At 45.2% G+C, this 17,335-nt stretch overlaps 1 protein-coding gene across 1 annotated transcript in view; it reads left to right on the top strand.

Annotated features, from left to right (window-relative positions):
* LOC117346145 (vomeronasal type-2 receptor 26-like) overlaps window positions 1-17,335 on the top strand; it is a 119,908-nt gene that overhangs the window by 61,937 nt on the left and 40,636 nt on the right. Inside the window, exon 6 of the mRNA XM_033915547.1 lies at window positions 2,196-2,423. Within this exon, the coding sequence (XP_033771438.1) occupies window positions 2,196-2,423 (228 nt within the window). The remainder of the gene's footprint in view (window positions 1-2,195; window positions 2,424-17,335) is intronic.

The following is a 17,335-nucleotide window of genomic DNA, read 5'->3' on the forward strand; positions in this document are numbered from 1 at the left end:
CTTGGGGCTATGACACTAATAATGTTTCATGACATTCATTCCTACCAGATCACCTGGCCTTGGTTACATGTGCAGAACACAGATAAACCCTATTCAAATACAGGACCACAAATGAAGCCCTAAGGTGCCAGACTCTGCTTACAGTCCAATACCAGAGAAATAGAAAGAAATGCATTTCCTCCTGAACAGTTTAAAATATACACAGCATACATAAATTCTCAAAACTGACATATTTCAATCACTAAATTGAAAATAAAATAATTTTTCTTACCTTTATTCTCTGGAGATTTTATTTTTCTAATCATCTTTTCCCAGTCTCCTTCTGTCTGCACTCTTAACTATGTTTGTATTTTGTACTTCGCTGATTGTCCAGCTCTCTTCGGTGTAAACCACCTAGAAATCATCTGATTGTGGCGGTATAGAAGAATGAAGAATAAAGTTATGTTATGTTATTTGCTGTTTTTCTCTCCTTCACTTTTTGCCCTACATCCATCTTTGGCATTAACTTTTAGCATTCAACTTTCTCCCATTTTTCTGCTTTCTTCTCAAATTTAATTATTTTGCCATGTCTTCCCTTCAGCTACCTTCCCATCTGTTCATGTGCACTATTTCCTCACTCTGTCTTCCCTTCCACTCCATCTGTATATGCCATGTCCTCTTTCGTTCTTCTCCCCTATTCCCATTCTTCCATAAACAAAATTTATTCCCTCTCATCCTTTCCATACTCTTCCCATCCCTGTGTGCCATTCCCTCCCTCCCTCTCTCTCCCCTTCCCTATCCCTCCTACCCTTATGCACCATCTCTTCCTCCTCCTTTCCTCTCCTCCATCTCTGTGTACCATCTCCTCCTTCTCGTTTCCCCTCCTATGGTCTGAGATCTTTCTTCTCTCCTTCACACATTCTTGCATCTCACTTCCCTCCTTCACTTCCCTCCTTCCCTGTTGTGTTCTGGTATCTCTATGTGTTTCCCTACCCCCTACCCTACATTATTCTGGAATCTCTCTTCTTCCTTCCTTGACCTTCCCTGGTCTGGCATTTCTCTCTTTCCCATCCCTTCTAATTGTTGGACATCTCTTTCCTTCCCTTCCCCCTTTATGTGGTATGGCATCTCTCTTCCCTCCTTCCTTTTCATCCCCTTGTCTGTCATCTCTCTCACACCTTCCCTTTCCCTCCCATGGTCTGGATCTCCATTCATCCATCCCTTCCATTCCTTTTCTTCCCCTGGAAGTCTGATATCTTTCTTTTCTTTCATCTGCTATCCCCTCATTCTAGCATCTCTTTATTACCCTCACCTTATTTATTTCCCCTCCCCTTTCATCCCCTTTGTATGGCATCTCTTTATTTCCCTCCCCCTCCCAAGGTCTGAAATCTCTATTCTTCACCTTCCCTTTCTTCCCCTGGAGGTCTGGCATTTTTTTCCCTTTCCTCCACATCCCTGCAGTCCAGCATCTCTCTATTACCCTCCCTGTGCAATCTCCACCCCCCCCCCCCCGAATCCAGTGCTTGCTTACTAGTGTTCTCATTCCCAGCAACACTGTTCTTTTGGGCTACCAGCAGCATGAGTGAAGTAAACACACTGCCTTCTGTGGCCTGGAAACTTTTTCTCTGTGACTTCTTCCTGTTCCCACATAGGTGGGAAGCATTAGCATAGAAAAAGCTTCCAGGCTGCTGAGATAGTGTGTACGTCACTCACAGTACCAGTGACCCAAAAAGTAAGAGCAGTGCTGCTGGGAATGAGAACAGTGAGCAAGCACTGGATCTCACTGAGGGGAGAGGGACTCCACATAAGTGCACAGACCACCCAGAAGGTCTCTATTGTTCACCACTGGCTCACAGGTCTTGCATTGAAGATCATTGGTTTAGGGAGAGAAGAACTTTTGTGCATGAGAAAGGAGTGTGACTCGGGTGTGATAGTATGTGATGATCTTAAGGAGGCCAAACAGGTTGAAATGGTGATGGTGAAAGCTAGAAGGATGCTAGGGTGCAAAGGAATGGTCAATAGGATAAAGAAGGTATTAATGCCCCTACATAAGACTCTGCTGAGACCTCATTTAGAATATTATGCATAATTCTGGAAACCTATACCCTGTGAGTGAACATTGGACTAATAAATTATAAATGTTCTTAAACAAATACATAAATAATAAGAAAATTAGCAGTTCCAGGCACTGCTGAAAAGTGTCCTTTATTCTTTAGATTCATCATTATCTGAGGAATGTGCACTTTAAGAACGTTCTTGGGGAAGAGATCTTTTATGATAAGAATGGAGACTTACCTATTGACTACAGTATTATTAATCTGGTCTTTCTGTCCAATGAGAAACTGAAACATGAAATTGTCGGAAGTTATAAACCTTATGCTCCCCCTGGGGAGGATTTCACAATCAATGAAAAAGTGATAGTGTGGGAGGCTGCATTTACCCAGGTGACAGTGATGTAATATTGCGTACAATATCTTGCAATGCAGGAGATTTTACATGCTGTTATACAATGAAGAGTTCATGCTCTACATCATGAATGGCTATTGTAGATGTAGCTAAATTCTAACTGGCTGTTATTTAAAGCATTGTGATTGAGCAAGAGAGGATCCTACACATCTAAACTGCCTAGACCCACCTAATTGTTTATATTTAGAGGTACTTACCGGTTAGCACTGCTGAATAGTTGTAGACTAACATGTGTACATTTTGGGGTTGAAGTTGATCTGACCCAGTATGGCTGTTCTTATGTTCTACTAGTGTTTAAGCCCTTTACATTAACAGGTACTAGAGTAGATGTCTGTCTGTCTGGTTTTTTTCTTTGTCTCTCTCTCCTTGGACGCTGTCTGTCTGTCTGTCTTTCTTTCTGTCTGTCTGTCTGTCTGGCACCCTGGTCTGTTGCACCATGCCTGCCTGTCTCTCCGTGGCCCCCTTCTGTTTCCCCCTCCCAGAGCAAAGCATGATTGCTGTCTACCCCCAGTATACCCCTCCCCCAAAGCATCCCCCTTTCACTCTCCCCCTCCACTTCTTACCAGCATGGGACACATGACTGCTGTCTGCCCCTAGTATACACCTCCCCCCCAAAGCAGCCCCCTTTCCCTCTCCCCTGCCCCCTGTTGTGCCATGCCTCCCTGCTCTGTGGCCCCCTTGTGTTCCCCTCTCCCAGAGCAAAGCATAATTGCTGTCTGCCCCCAGCACACTCCTCCCCCAAAGCAGCAACCTTTCCCTCTCCACTGGCTGTCTATGTCTTTTTTTCTTTGCCTCTCTCTCCTTGGCTGCTGTCTGTCTGTCATTCTGTCTGTCTGTCTCTCTTCCTGGCCCCCTGTCTTTCTTTCTGTATGTCTCTCTGGCCCCCTTCCTGCCTATATTTTTCTGTTGTGACATCCCTGACTGTCTCTCTGTGGCCCCCTTCTGTATTCCCCCCAGAACAAAGCTGTCTGCCCCAGCACACCTCTCCCCCCAAAGCAGCTCCCTTTCCCTCTCCCTGACTGTCTCTCTGTGGCCTCCTTCTGTCTTCCCCCAGAGCAAAGCTGTCTGTCCCCAGCATACCCATCCCCCCAAAGCAGCCTCTTTTCCCTCTCCCTCTCCCTGACTCTCTCTGTGGCCCCTGTCTGTCTTCTCCCCCACCAGAGCAAAGCTGTCTTCCTCCCAGCACACCTCTCCCCCAAAAGCAGCCCCCTTTCACCTGCAGTACTGGAATGACATCCTCCAGCTGTTCCTCTTAGCTATCTCCAAACCAGTGCACCAATCAAATTTCTCCACGCGCCACCAGCCGTCCAAGCCGGCGTACGCGCTTCAAGCTGCCGCGCACCACCAGCCATTGTAAGCCGGCCCATGTGTCTCAAGCTACCCCATGCGCCTCAAGCCGTTGTGTGTGCCTCATCAAGCCGCCCCGAGCTGACGAATACGGCCAAAGAGGGACACAGCATGAATCAGGTAGCAAAGCCTCCTAAATGCGCATGCGCGCTTAGAGGATTATTATAGAGGATATTTAATCAATCCTATTTTAGGTTGTTTAGCTTCTACTCTTAAGGACTGAATAGTGCACTTAATATCATAAGTTCTAGAGGCCATCCTATAAATGGATATTCAATGTCAGTGCCTGGCAAAGGCCCAGCATTGAATATTCAGGAATATAACCGGCAGTGGATATAAGAATTTTGACTGCTGTGAGCTGAATATTGGACCATAATAGTCTATGGATAGACAGCTGGGATTAATAGCTAAGTATCCTGAGTGGGCAAATTTGTCATTTATTTTGTAATGTAGTTCCATGGAATGTTTTCCCAAAGGATGGAATATTTATACTTTGAAAAAATAATGAGTGAGAATAACCACAAGAGTGGTCTTAAAGAGTCATCAGGCAGAGAATGGATTAGACAAAAGATGATCCTGACTTTAAAAAAAAAGTCCATAAATGCATAAACAGCTTCCCTTCTTTACACATTACATGTTTGTATAACTTATCACGCACATTTCCACACACCCTCAGTAAGTGGCCATCATGCGTCTTCAGACACCATTATTTGTACCTTCCCTTCCTTGGTGCCTTTTTCTCACTATTTTTACAGTTTTTTTCTGGACATGTGTACCCCATATTGATTCAGTTTGGGTGAGTATAAATATATACTAAAAAGCATAGCGCACCTTAGTAAAAGAGGGGGATAGTGTATAGGCTTTTTGATCATCCAAGTAGCCATTTAGGCCACTTTTTAGACTTTTTTTTTTGATCATGAGCCCCTTTGTAAAAGAGGGCCATATTGATTTTAGCCCTCTGTTTTACTAAGGTGCGCTAAGCATTTTAGAACGTTTAGCGTGCGCTAAATCTATACGCACGCTAAATGCTAACACATCCATAGGCTTGCGTGTACGTGTTAGCATTTAGCGTGTGGTTAGCGGGCACTAAAAAGCATACCTTAGTAAAAAGAGCTCTAAATTAGCACTTTTTTTCAAAAGTTATGTGTTTTTCTAAAATGTTCAATGGTATTTTATGATCCATTGCTCTCTGCACCTTGTTTCCTTTTATTTTGTTAATTTAAGTTGTCCCATTGCAAGTTTTCTAGTGTCATGTAAGGTGAAGTGCATCCTTTCCCCTTTTGTTTTGGGACATTTATGTTTCTTATACATTTTACTTTTTATATTGCTTTGCCTTTTCTATGTAGCAGCACTAATACGCAACATTTCCCTAAAGGTGTCCAGTGCTAACATGTCCTATAAATATCTCCAGCTCCATTTCATGAATTTTTTTTATCCATGCTGTGTTCTATGTGTGCAATAGTGTCAATATAAAAATCAATTGTTATAGGTTTGTCTAATGTATTTTATATAAACCCAAGTTTTCATTTATCTATTCATAATTTATTTCATGCACATTTATTGATTGCATGCACCCCTTTTATAATGTTTCATTTTTTGCCCTTGTTTTAGATTTGTTTATCTGCAAAAGTGTCTTTTTTTCTCTGTGAAGCTTGAGATACAGGTGTGCTATGGCATCCATTTCATCCTTTTATCTTTCTTCTTTCTGTTTGTCCATATTTTTATGCATATGTGTTTTTATATTTTTTCAATTGGCATGTTTATTTATATTAGTGACCCCTGATGCAGGCATTTGTGTACGCCGAAACATAGTACTATGTTGAGTCCTTATTACTCTACATCCTGGATTGAAATAAAGAAGACTTGATTCTATCCTGCTGGCTCTGGCAGATTGCTCATTGTCAGTTCCCACTGTCTTCTCTGCTGCACTGTGCCCATGGGTTTCTATCCTGTTGAACTCCTTGCTGGTATTTATTATATCCTTGGCCAGATATAGCCTCCAATAATAAACACAATTCTCCAAGTTGGGCCTCACCAATGACCTGTACAGAGGCATCAACACCTCCTTTCTCCTGCTGGTAATGCCTCTCTCTATACAACCTAGCATCCTTCATCACTGCCTAGTCACACTCCTTTGTCACCTTCAGATCCTGAGATACTATTATCCCAAGGTCCCTTTCCCCATCTGTGCATATCAGCCTCTCACCTCCCAGCACATGCTTCTCCCTCAGATTTCTGCTCCCCAGATACATTACTCTGCACCTTTTTAAATTGAATTTTAGTTGCCAGACATTAAACCATTCTTCAAGCTTTTACAGATCCTTTTTCATATTTTCCAGTCTCTCCAGGTTGGCTATTCTGTTGCAAATCTAGGTATCATCTGCAAAAGGCAAATCTTTCCTTCTAACCCTTCAGCAATATCACTCACAAACATATTAAACAGAATTGGTCCCAGCACCAATCCATGAGGCACTCCACTGTGCACCTTTCCTTCTTCTGAGCAAATTACATTAACCTCTACCCTCTGACAACTGTCTAGCAACAGCCTCAGCACCCTGAGGTTGTGGGTTCAAAACCCTGCATTGTTCCCTGTGACCCTGGGTTATTCACTTAATCCTCCACTGCCCCAGATACATTAGATAAATTGTGAGCCCACCGGGACAGATAGGGAAAATGTTTGAAGTACCTGTAAAAAGATATGTAAACCACTGAGAACTCTGTAAGATTCAGCTGTGTATCAAATTTGAATAAACATCAAACAGTTTCTAATCCAGTTCACCACTTTGGGATTTTGGGTTCCAACTTCAGCCAGTCAAGTTTGTTCAAGAGCCTCCTATGAGGAACCATGTCAATAGCTTTGCTGAAATATAAATACATTATATCTAGTGTACTTCCTCGATCTAATTCTCTGGTTACCCAAATAATGCAATCAGATTTCTTTCTCACAATATAAGTTTAGTACAGCCTACTGCCTTTGATCTTGTAAGCCATTAGATTCTAGGATTTTCACTATCTTCTGCTTCAACAACATATCCATTATTTTTCTAATAACTAAAGTGAAGATTATAGGCTTATATTTTCCCACTTCATCTCTGTCACCACTTTTTTGAAGAGAATCCTGCATCCACTCTTCTCCTATCCCACGAACCACTACTGTCTAGGATTTTATTAAACAAGTCTTTAAGTGGATCCACCAGAACATCTCTTCCTCAATATCCTGGGATGGGTGCTGTCCAGTCCCATGGTTTTCAATTTTTCAAGTTGTTCATAAACACTTTCTTCTGTGAATGGCATGGGTATCCATACCATTATCTTGAGTAATTTTGCCAGCCAAAAATGGTCCTTCTCTAGGATTTTCTTCCATGAACAAAAACATATTTGCTTTTTCCTCATCACTCTCCACAAACTGGTTCATAACTTATTTTGGTCCTACCCACATGGGATGGGTTGGCTCCATGTGCCTAAGGCCCACCCACTGGAGGGGCCTAAGGCAACTAGGCCAATTCCGGTTGGTCCAGGTGCCTAAGGCCCCTCCTATGGGTAGGGCTTTAGGCACCTGGCCCAATCAGGCCCTAGGCCTGCCATTCGTAGGATGGCAGGCCTGCAGGCCAGATGGGCTTGGGACCCCTCCGGCCATCCAACCTTAAAGTAAGTTGGAGTGTCAGGAGTTGGAGGGGTTAGAGGGCTATTTGGGGGTCCAAGGGGTGATTGGGGGTCATGAGGAGCACCATGGGCAGGAGGACCTGGGATCCCTCCTGCCCATATTTGAGGGGCATATTTGATCTTGAACTGCGTTGTGAGCCCCTGGGATCGTGACAAAGTTCTCTGGCCTGGCATGTCCCTTACCACCAAGGGACCCTTCAGGACTTTACCTGGCTTACTATTAGCCTAATAAGGGCATGCAAGGGAAGAGTCCAAGTCAGAATGCATCAAATCTTAGCTTTATTATGATTACTGGTTTCACAAAGCAAAAATATAGGCTTCAGCTTAGCAGTTTCCACAAAAAATAACAAAACCATTCACCTTTGGGAAACATAAGCTTCTCATCCAGAGACAAAACCCTCAAATCTAGTGTCCAGGTTTTGTAAGTCAAGCATTATAATTCAGTTCCCTGCTTCTGGACTTTCTCAGTATCCTGAAACACAGTCCTCTTCACCAGAGCAGGTAGTTTAAAACATTTACTAAGCTGCTTATTCCCCAACAGCTCTGCCAGTTCGTGGACGTGTAAAGCACAGAAGAAAAAATCTCCAAACAAAAGCAGGCAAACATGTCACATGGTTTCCCTTCAGCTCAACATTTCCCCAAATAAGCTATTGTTCTGTAAGTAGGCAGAACATTTAGAAGCACAGGTTTTATAAGGAAAACTTAGCACAGCCAAGTCTGTGGAGAAGTTTTACTTTGGTAGCCTTGGCTCTGGGAATGTGCAGGGCTCTCAGAACGTTTCCCTGCTGAGATGTTACTGTGATCAGTTATGCACAGCTGTACTGTGCTCAACCTAGCTGCTAACAGGAAATACCTCCAAACATTTGTTAGGCTCAAAATTAAAGCTCTTAGGCACAAACTTAAAGTTCACAATAAAAGGAGAAAGGTACTAATCTCCTTCAAGGGCAAAACACTGTCTTCCCTGGAGGCTCAGAGATTATAGGCAAAGACACTGCATTTCTATATCCATTGGAAAAGCCTCAGGTCCTACCAGACTCTCCTGCGTGTCCATGGCTTCCCCTAGGTTTTGTTCCCAATTCTCAGAGGTAGAAGCCAGCTCCTCTGCATCTATCATCTGGCAATAAGTTTTCCTAGCCTCCTTAGGCTGGGGAGAGAAAATCTCCCTTTCTCTCAGGCTTCCTGCACAACCCCTTGAAGAGCTTCCAGTATCTTCCTACTTCTATCCAATTCCACAGATGAAACTTTCCAATCTGCATCTGGCATACTGAAATCACTCAGCAACAGCACCTCTCATTTCTTCCCCAGTGGACCTCCCACCCCTTGAGATGCCTAGGAGAATCAGGCTATGGTTTTGTAGCCTAAGGTTCCTGGGATGGAAAAAAATAAAACAGTTTTTAGCTGACATTATTTTTCAGGCAATAACATGACTTGAAATGTTCACTGCAAGCTGTGTTATGATATTTGCATACTAATAAGCTGTTTTACATAATTATTTTATGTTTTACATACCATTACATTTAATCTATGGTGACTTGCATTTCCCTACATTAAGGTAACACAGCTTGTATTAGCACTTTTTAAGATACATTAAAGGGCATGCATTTTATAGTCATAATGCAGCTTGATAATTACCCCCATTAGGAGGCATAGAGGGGGTATTTATGATATGACATCCAAATCCAAGTTTGGCCATTATAAGGAGCACACACAAAACTCTAGCAATGAATATGATCATTTTCATAACAAAAAAAACATATTTTTTTTGTTTCAAAATGGTGATTTTTTAGCTGTGCATGTCCTCATCTTTTTGAACCATTTTCACATAAAAGTTTAAAAGAAAAGCATACTAAACAAACTTTCGGGACACAGGAGGAGCCAGCATTTTCAGTAGATTAGCCAGACAGACTTAAGAACATAAGAACATAAGAAGTTGCCTCCGCTGAGGCAGACCAGAGGTCCATCTTGCCCAGCGGTCCGCACCCGCGGCGGCCCATCAGGCCTAATTGCCTGAACAGTGCCCCTGACTAATTTTGTAACAGCCTCTAATCCTATCCCTATAACCTACTTCTACTACTATCTATGCCCCTCAATCCCTTTGTCCTCCAGGTACCTATCCAAACCTTCTTTGAAGCCCTGTAGCATGCTCCTGCTTATCACATCCTCCGGCAGCGCGTTCCATGTATCCACCACCCTCTGGGTGAAAAATAACTTCCTGGCGTTTGTTCTAAACCTTCCCCCTTTCAATTTCTCTGAGTGTCCCCTTGTACTTGTGGTTCCCCATAATTTAAAAAATCTGTCCCTGTCTACTCTTTCTATGCCCTTCATGATCTTGAAGGTTTCTATCATGTCTCCCCTAAGTCTCCACTTTTCCAGGGAGAAAAGCCCCAGCTTCTTCAGTCTGTCAGTATATGAGAGGTCCTCCATACCCTTTATTAGCTTAGTTGCTCTTCTCTGGACTCTCTCAAGTACCGCCATGTCCTTCTTGAGGTACGGCAACCAGTACTGGATGCAGTACTCCAGGTGCGGGCACACCATTGCACGGTACAGTGGCAGGATGACTTCCTTCGTCCTGGACGTGATACCCTTCTTAATGATGCCCAACATTTTGTTTGCCTTCCTTGAGGCTGTGGTGCACTGCGCCGACGCCTTCAATGATGTGTCTACCATCACTCCCAGGTCTCTTTCAAGGTTACTCACCCCTAGCGGTGATCCCCCCATTTTGTAAGTGAACATCGGGTTCTTTTTCCCTATATGCATGACCTTGCATTTCCCTATGTTGAAGCTCATTTGCCACTTTTTGGCCCACTCTTCCAGCACTGTCAGATCTTTTTGGAGATCTTTGCAGTCTTCCGTGTTTTCAACCCTGCTGTATAGTTTGGTGTCATCCGCAAATTTAATAACCTCACATTTTGTTCCTGCCTCCAGTCGTTAAATATATTGAACAGGAGCGGTCCCAGCACCGACCCCTGCGGAACTCCGCTCGTGACCCATTGCCAGTCCGAGTAATGGCCCTTTACTCCAACCCTCTGTTTCCTGTCCACCAGCCAGTTTTTGATCCATCGGTGGACCTCCCCTTGCACCCCGTGGTTCCATAGCTTTCTTAGCATTCTTTCATGTGGTACCTTGTCGAAGGCTTTTTGGAAGTCAAGGTAAATGATGTCTATAGATTCCCCTTTATCCACCTGGCTGTTTACCCCCTCAAAGAAGTATAATAAATTTGTGAGGTATGACCTGCACTTGCAGAAGCCATGCTGGCTCGGCTTTAGCTGCCCAGTGTTTTCGATGTGTTCCCAGATGCTGTCTTTAATCAGCGCTTCCATCATCTTTCCCGGGACTGAGGTCAAGCTCACCGGCCTGTAGTTTCCTGGGTCTCCCCTTGAGCCTTTCTTGAAGATGGGCGTGACATTTGCTATTTTCCAGTCTTCCGGAATCTCTCCAGTTTTTAAGGATAGGTTGCATATTTGTCGAAGTGGCTCAGCTATTTCGTTCCTTAGTTCCTTGAGTACTCTTGGGTGAATGCCGTCCAGACCCGGCGATTTGTCGCTCTTTAGCCTGTCTATCTGCCTGAGGACATCCACCTTGCTCACCTCTAGTTGGACCAGATTACCATCCTGATCTCCTTTTACGATCTCTTTCGGTTCCGGAATGTTGGTTGTGTCCTCCCTCGTGAAAACTGAACTGAAGAACTCGTTTAACCTGTCAGCTATCTCCTTTTCCTCTTTTACCACTTCCTTTCTGTCTCCATCATCCAAGGGTCCCACTTCCTCCCTTGCTGGTTGCTTCCCCTTGAAGTACCTGAAGAATGATTTGAAGTTTGTTGCTTCCCCCGCCAATCTCTCTTCATATTCTCTTTTTGCTTTCCTAACCACTCGGTGACACTCCTTTTGGTGTTTTTTGTGCTCCTTTTGGTTGTCCTCTGACTGGTCCTTTTTCCATTTTTTGAATGATACCTTCTTGTCACTTATCGCCTTTTTCACTGCATTTGTTATCCACACTGGGTTTTTTGCTCTATTTTTTTTTTTGCACCCTTTCCTGAACTTGGGGACGCACAGGTTTTGTGCTTCGTGCACCGTGCCCTTGAGTAAGGTCCAGGCTTTTTCTATGGACTCCATATTCCTTGCGGTGTCGTTGAGTTTCTTTCCCACCATTATCCTCATGGCATCATAATCCCCTTTTCTGAAGTTCAGTGTTGTCGCTGTAGTTCTTTTCACCTTTGAAGGTCCAATTTCTAGCCTGTACTGGATCGTGTTGTGGTCGCTGTTTCCTAGTGGGGCTAGTACCGCCACCTCTTTAGCGGATCCCCTTAGTCAGGTGAAGATTAGGTCAAGTGTGGCATCTCCCCGTGTTGGTTCCGTGACCAGCTGTTCCATGAAACAGTCCTTCGTGACCTCCAGGAATTTGGTCTCCCTCATACAGTTTGAGTGCCCTATACTCCAGTCTATTCCCGGGTAGTTGAAGTCCCCCATCACCACCACACTTCCGCTTTTGCATACCTGCCCCAGTTCAGCCTCCAGTTCCTGGTCGGTTTCTTCCTTTTGTCCCAGTGGGCGATAGTACAGGCCCAATCTTATGTCTGCTCCAGTTCCTCCGGATAGCTTAACCCATAGTGATTCCAAGTCATCCGCCCTTGCTATTGTTTCCATCCTGGTTGAAGGTATGGAATCCTTTATATATAGCGCTATTCCTCCACCCTTTTTGTGTGGCCTATCTCTCCTGTAGAGTTTGAACCCTGGTAAAGCCACATCCCATTTGTTGTCATCAGTCCACCACGTTTCTGTGACTCCAATTATATCTAGGCCCTTTTTGTTGGCTTAAACTTCCAGCTCTCCCATTTTAGCCCTTAGGCTCCTAGCATTAGTGTATAGGCAATGTAAGTCCCGGTTGTTCGCCCTTCCTGCTGGTTTCCCTCGTGGTTTGGGGCTCCTGGCGACCCCCTCGTGAGTCCCCAAGCCTCGTCTCGGTCATCCTCCTCCTGTGGTGTGTCTGTTTCGTCCTCAGCCTGTTTCCCCATTTTTGGTTGTCCCTCTGGATTCCGTTGTTCTCTGTTAGTCCTGTTTGCCAATTTCATTTGTGCCCTAGACCCCTGCAATTTGTCCTTAGGTCCTTCCTCAAAAAATTCCCACTCAGCCCTGAGCCCTCTTTTACAGTGACCTTGTTCAATGTCCTTGGCCCTGGGCATCTGCATTGCGTCCTTAGGTTCTTTTCCCAAAATTTCCCACTCAGTCCTGATCCCATTTTTACAATGCCCTTGATCAATGTCCTTGGCCCTCTCAGTCCCGATCCCTTTTTTACAATGCCCTTGTTCAATGTCCTTGGCCCTGGGCATCTGCATTGCGTCCTTAGGTCCTTTTCCCAAAATTTCTCACTCAGTCCCGATCCCCTTTTTACAATGTCTTTGCTCAATGTCCTTGGCCCTGGGCCCCTGTATTGCATCCTTAGATCCTTTTTCCAAAAATTCCCACTCAGTCCCGATCCCCTTTTTACAATGTCTTTGCTCAATGTCCTTGGCCCTGGGCCCCTGTATTGCATCCTTAGATCCTTTTTCCAAAAATTCCCACTCAGTCCCGATCCCCTTTTTACAATGTCTTTGCTCATTGTCCTTGGCCCTGGGCCCCTGTATTGCATCCTTAGATCCTTTTTCCAAAAATTCCCACTCAGTCCCGAGCCCTCTTTTACAATGTCCTTGCTCAGTATCCTCATTTGATACTTTTGTCTGATGTGTCAGATCGACTGTCGGCTTTCCCCTCTTCCTCAGTTTAAAGCCAAATCTATGACGCTCTGGATGTTGCGTGCCAGCATCCTCGTCCCAGTCGTGCTCAGGTGCAGTCCATCTCTCCTGTAGAGCTTATTCTTTCCCAAGAAAGTTGTTCAGTTCCGAACAAAAAGGAAACCCTCCTCTTCGCACCATCTCCTGAGCCAACTGTTTATTGCTTGTAGTTCACTCTGCCTCCTTGCGTCCGCTCTCGGTACTGGCAGGATCTCTGAGAAGGCTATCTTCCTTGCCCTCAGTTTCAGTTTTCTCCCCAGGATCCTGAACTGATCAGTTAGTGCAGTCCTGTTGTAGCTCCTCCTGCTGATGTCGTTGGTTCCAACATGGATTACTACAGCTGTCTCCTCCGTCTCGGCCCCTTCCAGGATCCTCTCAACTCTGTCGATGACGTCCTTCGTTCTTGCCCCCGGGAGACATGTCATTAGTTGGTCCTCTCTCCCTCCAGCTATGTGACTGTCCACTCCTCTCAGGATTGAGTCTCCCACTACGATAGCAGATCTCCCCTTCCTCAACTGTCTCTTTGGTCTCAGGTCTGTGTCGGTGGCACAGACCGCTAGTCCTTCCTCCGGGTTCTGTTTGGTCTTATCCTCATCTGCCTGTCCAGATTCTCCGCAAGGTCCTACTCCCATGGTGTCTGGTGGATTTTGTCACTCGACTGGTAGTTCTCCCCTGATGTGTTGGTGGTCCTGTGCCTCAACCATCCTGCAGGCCTCCTCAATGAATTTCTTGAGCTCTCTAACTTGTTAGAAACATAGAAACATAGAAATAGACGGCAGATAAGGGCCACAGCCCATCAAGTCTGCCCACTCCAATGACCCTCCCTATCTATCTTTGCGGATAGATCCCACATGTTTGTCCCATTTGGCCTTAAAATCTGGCACGCTTCTGGCCTCAATAACCTGAAGTGGAAGACTATTCCAGCGATCAACCACCCTTTCGGTGAAGAAGAACTTCCTAGTGTCACCTTGCAGTTTCCCGCCCCTGATTTTCCACTGATGTCCCCTTGTTGCCGTGGGACCCTTGAAAAAGAAGATATCCTCTTCCACTTCGATGCGACCCGTGAGGTACTTGAATGTCTCGATCATATCTCCCCTCTCTCTACGTTCCTCAAGTGAGTAGAGCTGCAACTTCCCTAACCGCTCCTCGTACGGGAGCTCCTTGAGTCCCGAGACCATCCTGGTGGCCATTCTCTGGACCGATTCCAGTCTCAGTACATCCTTGTGGTAATGTGGCCTCCAAAATTGCACACAGTACTCCAGGTGCGGTCTCACCATGGATCTATACAGTGGCATAATGACTTCAGGTCTACGGCTGACGAAACTCCTGCGTATGCAACCTATGATTTGCCTTGCTTTGGATGAAGCTTGCTCAACTTGATTTGCAGACTTCATGTCTTCCCTGACAATCACCCCTAAGTCTCTTTCTGCTTCAGTTTTTGTCAAGATCTCGCCATTTAGGGTGTAAAGCTTGCATGGATTTCGGCTTCCCAGGTGCATGACTTTGCATTTCTTGGCATTGAAACTGAGTTGCCAGGACCTAGACCAGTGCTCCAGTAGAAGTAGGTCATGCATCATATCAGCTGCCATTGAATTATTGTCTGTTGTGCTCTTGTTCACTACATTGCTTAGCTTGGCATCATCGGCGAATAATGTTATTCTTTCTCGGAGCCCTTCTGTCAAGTCTCTTATGTAGATGTTGAACAAGATCGGGCCCAGGACGGAGCCCTGTGGCACTCCACTTATCACCTCTGACATTTCGGAGGGGGTGCCATTCACTACTACCCTCTGAAGCCTACCTCCAAGCCAGTTCCCAACCCAATTTGTCAATGTGTCGCCCAAACCTAAAGAACTCATCTTGCTTAGCAACCTGCGGTGTGGTACGCTATCAAATGCTTTGCTGAAATCTAGGTAGACAATGTCCAGGGACTCACCAGCATCCAGCTTCCTCGTCACCCAGTCAAAGAAGCTGATCAGGTTGGATTGGCAGGATCTCCCCTTAGTAAATCCATGTTGGCGGGGATCCCTTAGTTTCTCCTCGTCCATGATTCTATCCAATTGGTGTTTGATTAGGGTTTCCATTAGTTTGCTCACTATCGATGTGAGACTCACTGGTCTGTAATTTGCCATCTCCATCTTGGAGCCTTTCTTGTGGAGTGGGATGACGTTAGCTGTCTTCCAGTCCATCGGGACTTTACCTGTACTAAGGGAGAGATTGAAGAGCGCGGATAGCGGTTCCGCTAGGACATCACCCAACTCCCTGAGCACCCTAGGGTGTAGGTTGTCAGGCCCCATTGCCTTGTTGACCTTGATTTTTGACAGCTCGCAATAGACGCTGCTGGGTGTAAACTTGAAATTACTAAACGGGTCAACTGATTTAACCCTTGTCTGTGGCTGAGGACCGATTCCCGGCGCCTCGCGGGTGAAGACTGAGCAGAAGTATTTATTTAACAGTTGGGCTTTTTCCGAATCCGTTTCTACATAGTCTCCGTCTGGTTTTCTGAGACGTACTATCCCTCCCGAGTTCTTATTTCTGTCACTGATATACCTGAAGAAAGATTTATCTCCTTTCTGGATGTTCTTTGCTAGAGACTCCTCCATGCGGAATTTGGCCTCCCTAACTGCTGCTTTGACGGCCCTTGACTTGGCCAGATATTTTACTCTAGAGTCCTGTGTCCCTGATTGTTTGTAAGAGATGAATGCTTTTTTCTTCTCTTTGATGATGTCCGAGATCTCCGTAGAGAACCATTGTGGCTTGTTGTTCCTACTCCGTTTGCTTACTGATTTAACATAGCGGGTTGTTGCTTCCTGTATGGTGGCTTTCAGAGTTGACCACATTTCTTCCACGCTGTCGGTGTCTGCTTGGCTTTGTAGCGCCTGGTGAATGAAGTTTCCCATGTCTTGGAAGTTTGTGTCTTTGAATTTGAGAACCTTGGTCATTGAGGTAGATTTCGTGAAACCTTTCCTGAGATTGAACCATATCATATTGTGGTCACTGGAGGCCAAAGTTTCACCCACCGAGACCTCTGTGATACTTTCCCCATTGGTAAGTACTAGGTCCAGTATTGCCTGATCCCTTGTTGGTTCAGATACCAGTTGCCTGAGTCTTGCTCCATTCAAAGAGTTTAATAGCTTCCTGCTGTTGCTGGAAGCAGAGGAAAGTGTGACCCAATCCACATCAGGCATGTTGAAGTCACCTACCAATACTGTGTCACCCCGTAAGGTGATATTCTCTATATCTCCGATTAATTCCTTATCTAGGTCATCTTGATGTCTTGGGGGTCTGTATACTACGCCAAGATACAGGCATTTGTCCTTCCCTCTGGCCAAATTTACCCAAAGGGATTCCCCAGTGTACTGTACATCCGTGATTCTGGTGACCTTAATGTCATCTTTAGTATATAATGCTACACCTCCTCCCATTTTACCCTCCCTGTCCCGGCGAAGCAAGTTTTAACCTGGTATGACCATGTCCCACCCGTGGGAGTCTGTGAGCCAGGTCTCAGATATCGCCACTACATCCAGGTCAGCATTCCTCATTTCTGTTTCCAAGTCTAGGATCTTATTTCCCAGACTGTGGGCGTTGACGTACATAGCCCTCCACGTTGTGTGTTTGTTGTATCTCAGTGGGGACGATCCCTCTTTATCAACTAGGACCCCATTAGCATTATTCGCATGTCTCTTACACTCCCTAACATTATTCGCCTGTCTCTTACACTTCATAGACCCAGAGCTAAAGCTTGAACCTGTCTCGGGCTCCCCATGACTATAGTGTGCTCCTATCTCAGACTCGGTAATGTGTGTACCCTGTGGGGGTATTCCCGTTTGGGCTACTCGAGCTCCTTTAGTGCAATTTGCAACTTATGCACTCTGGTCCCAGAATTATAATGTGTACCCCCTCTAGACCCAGAATTGCTATGTATCCTCCCCCTAGACCCAAAATTGTAATGTGTCCCAGAAATATAGTATTTACTTAGCTCAGTCTCAAAAGAGTATTGGTAGCTTAGCTCGTCAGGTGGATTGTTTGTGTCCGTACCCTCATAGAAACATAGAAACATAGAAATAGACGGCAGATAAGGGCCACGGCCCAACTAGTCTGCCCACCCTAATGACC

The sequence above is a fragment of the Geotrypetes seraphini genome, chromosome 12 (genome assembly GCF_902459505.1).
Source record: "Geotrypetes seraphini chromosome 12, aGeoSer1.1, whole genome shotgun sequence".
Lineage (NCBI taxonomy): Eukaryota > Metazoa > Chordata > Amphibia > Gymnophiona > Dermophiidae > Geotrypetes > Geotrypetes seraphini.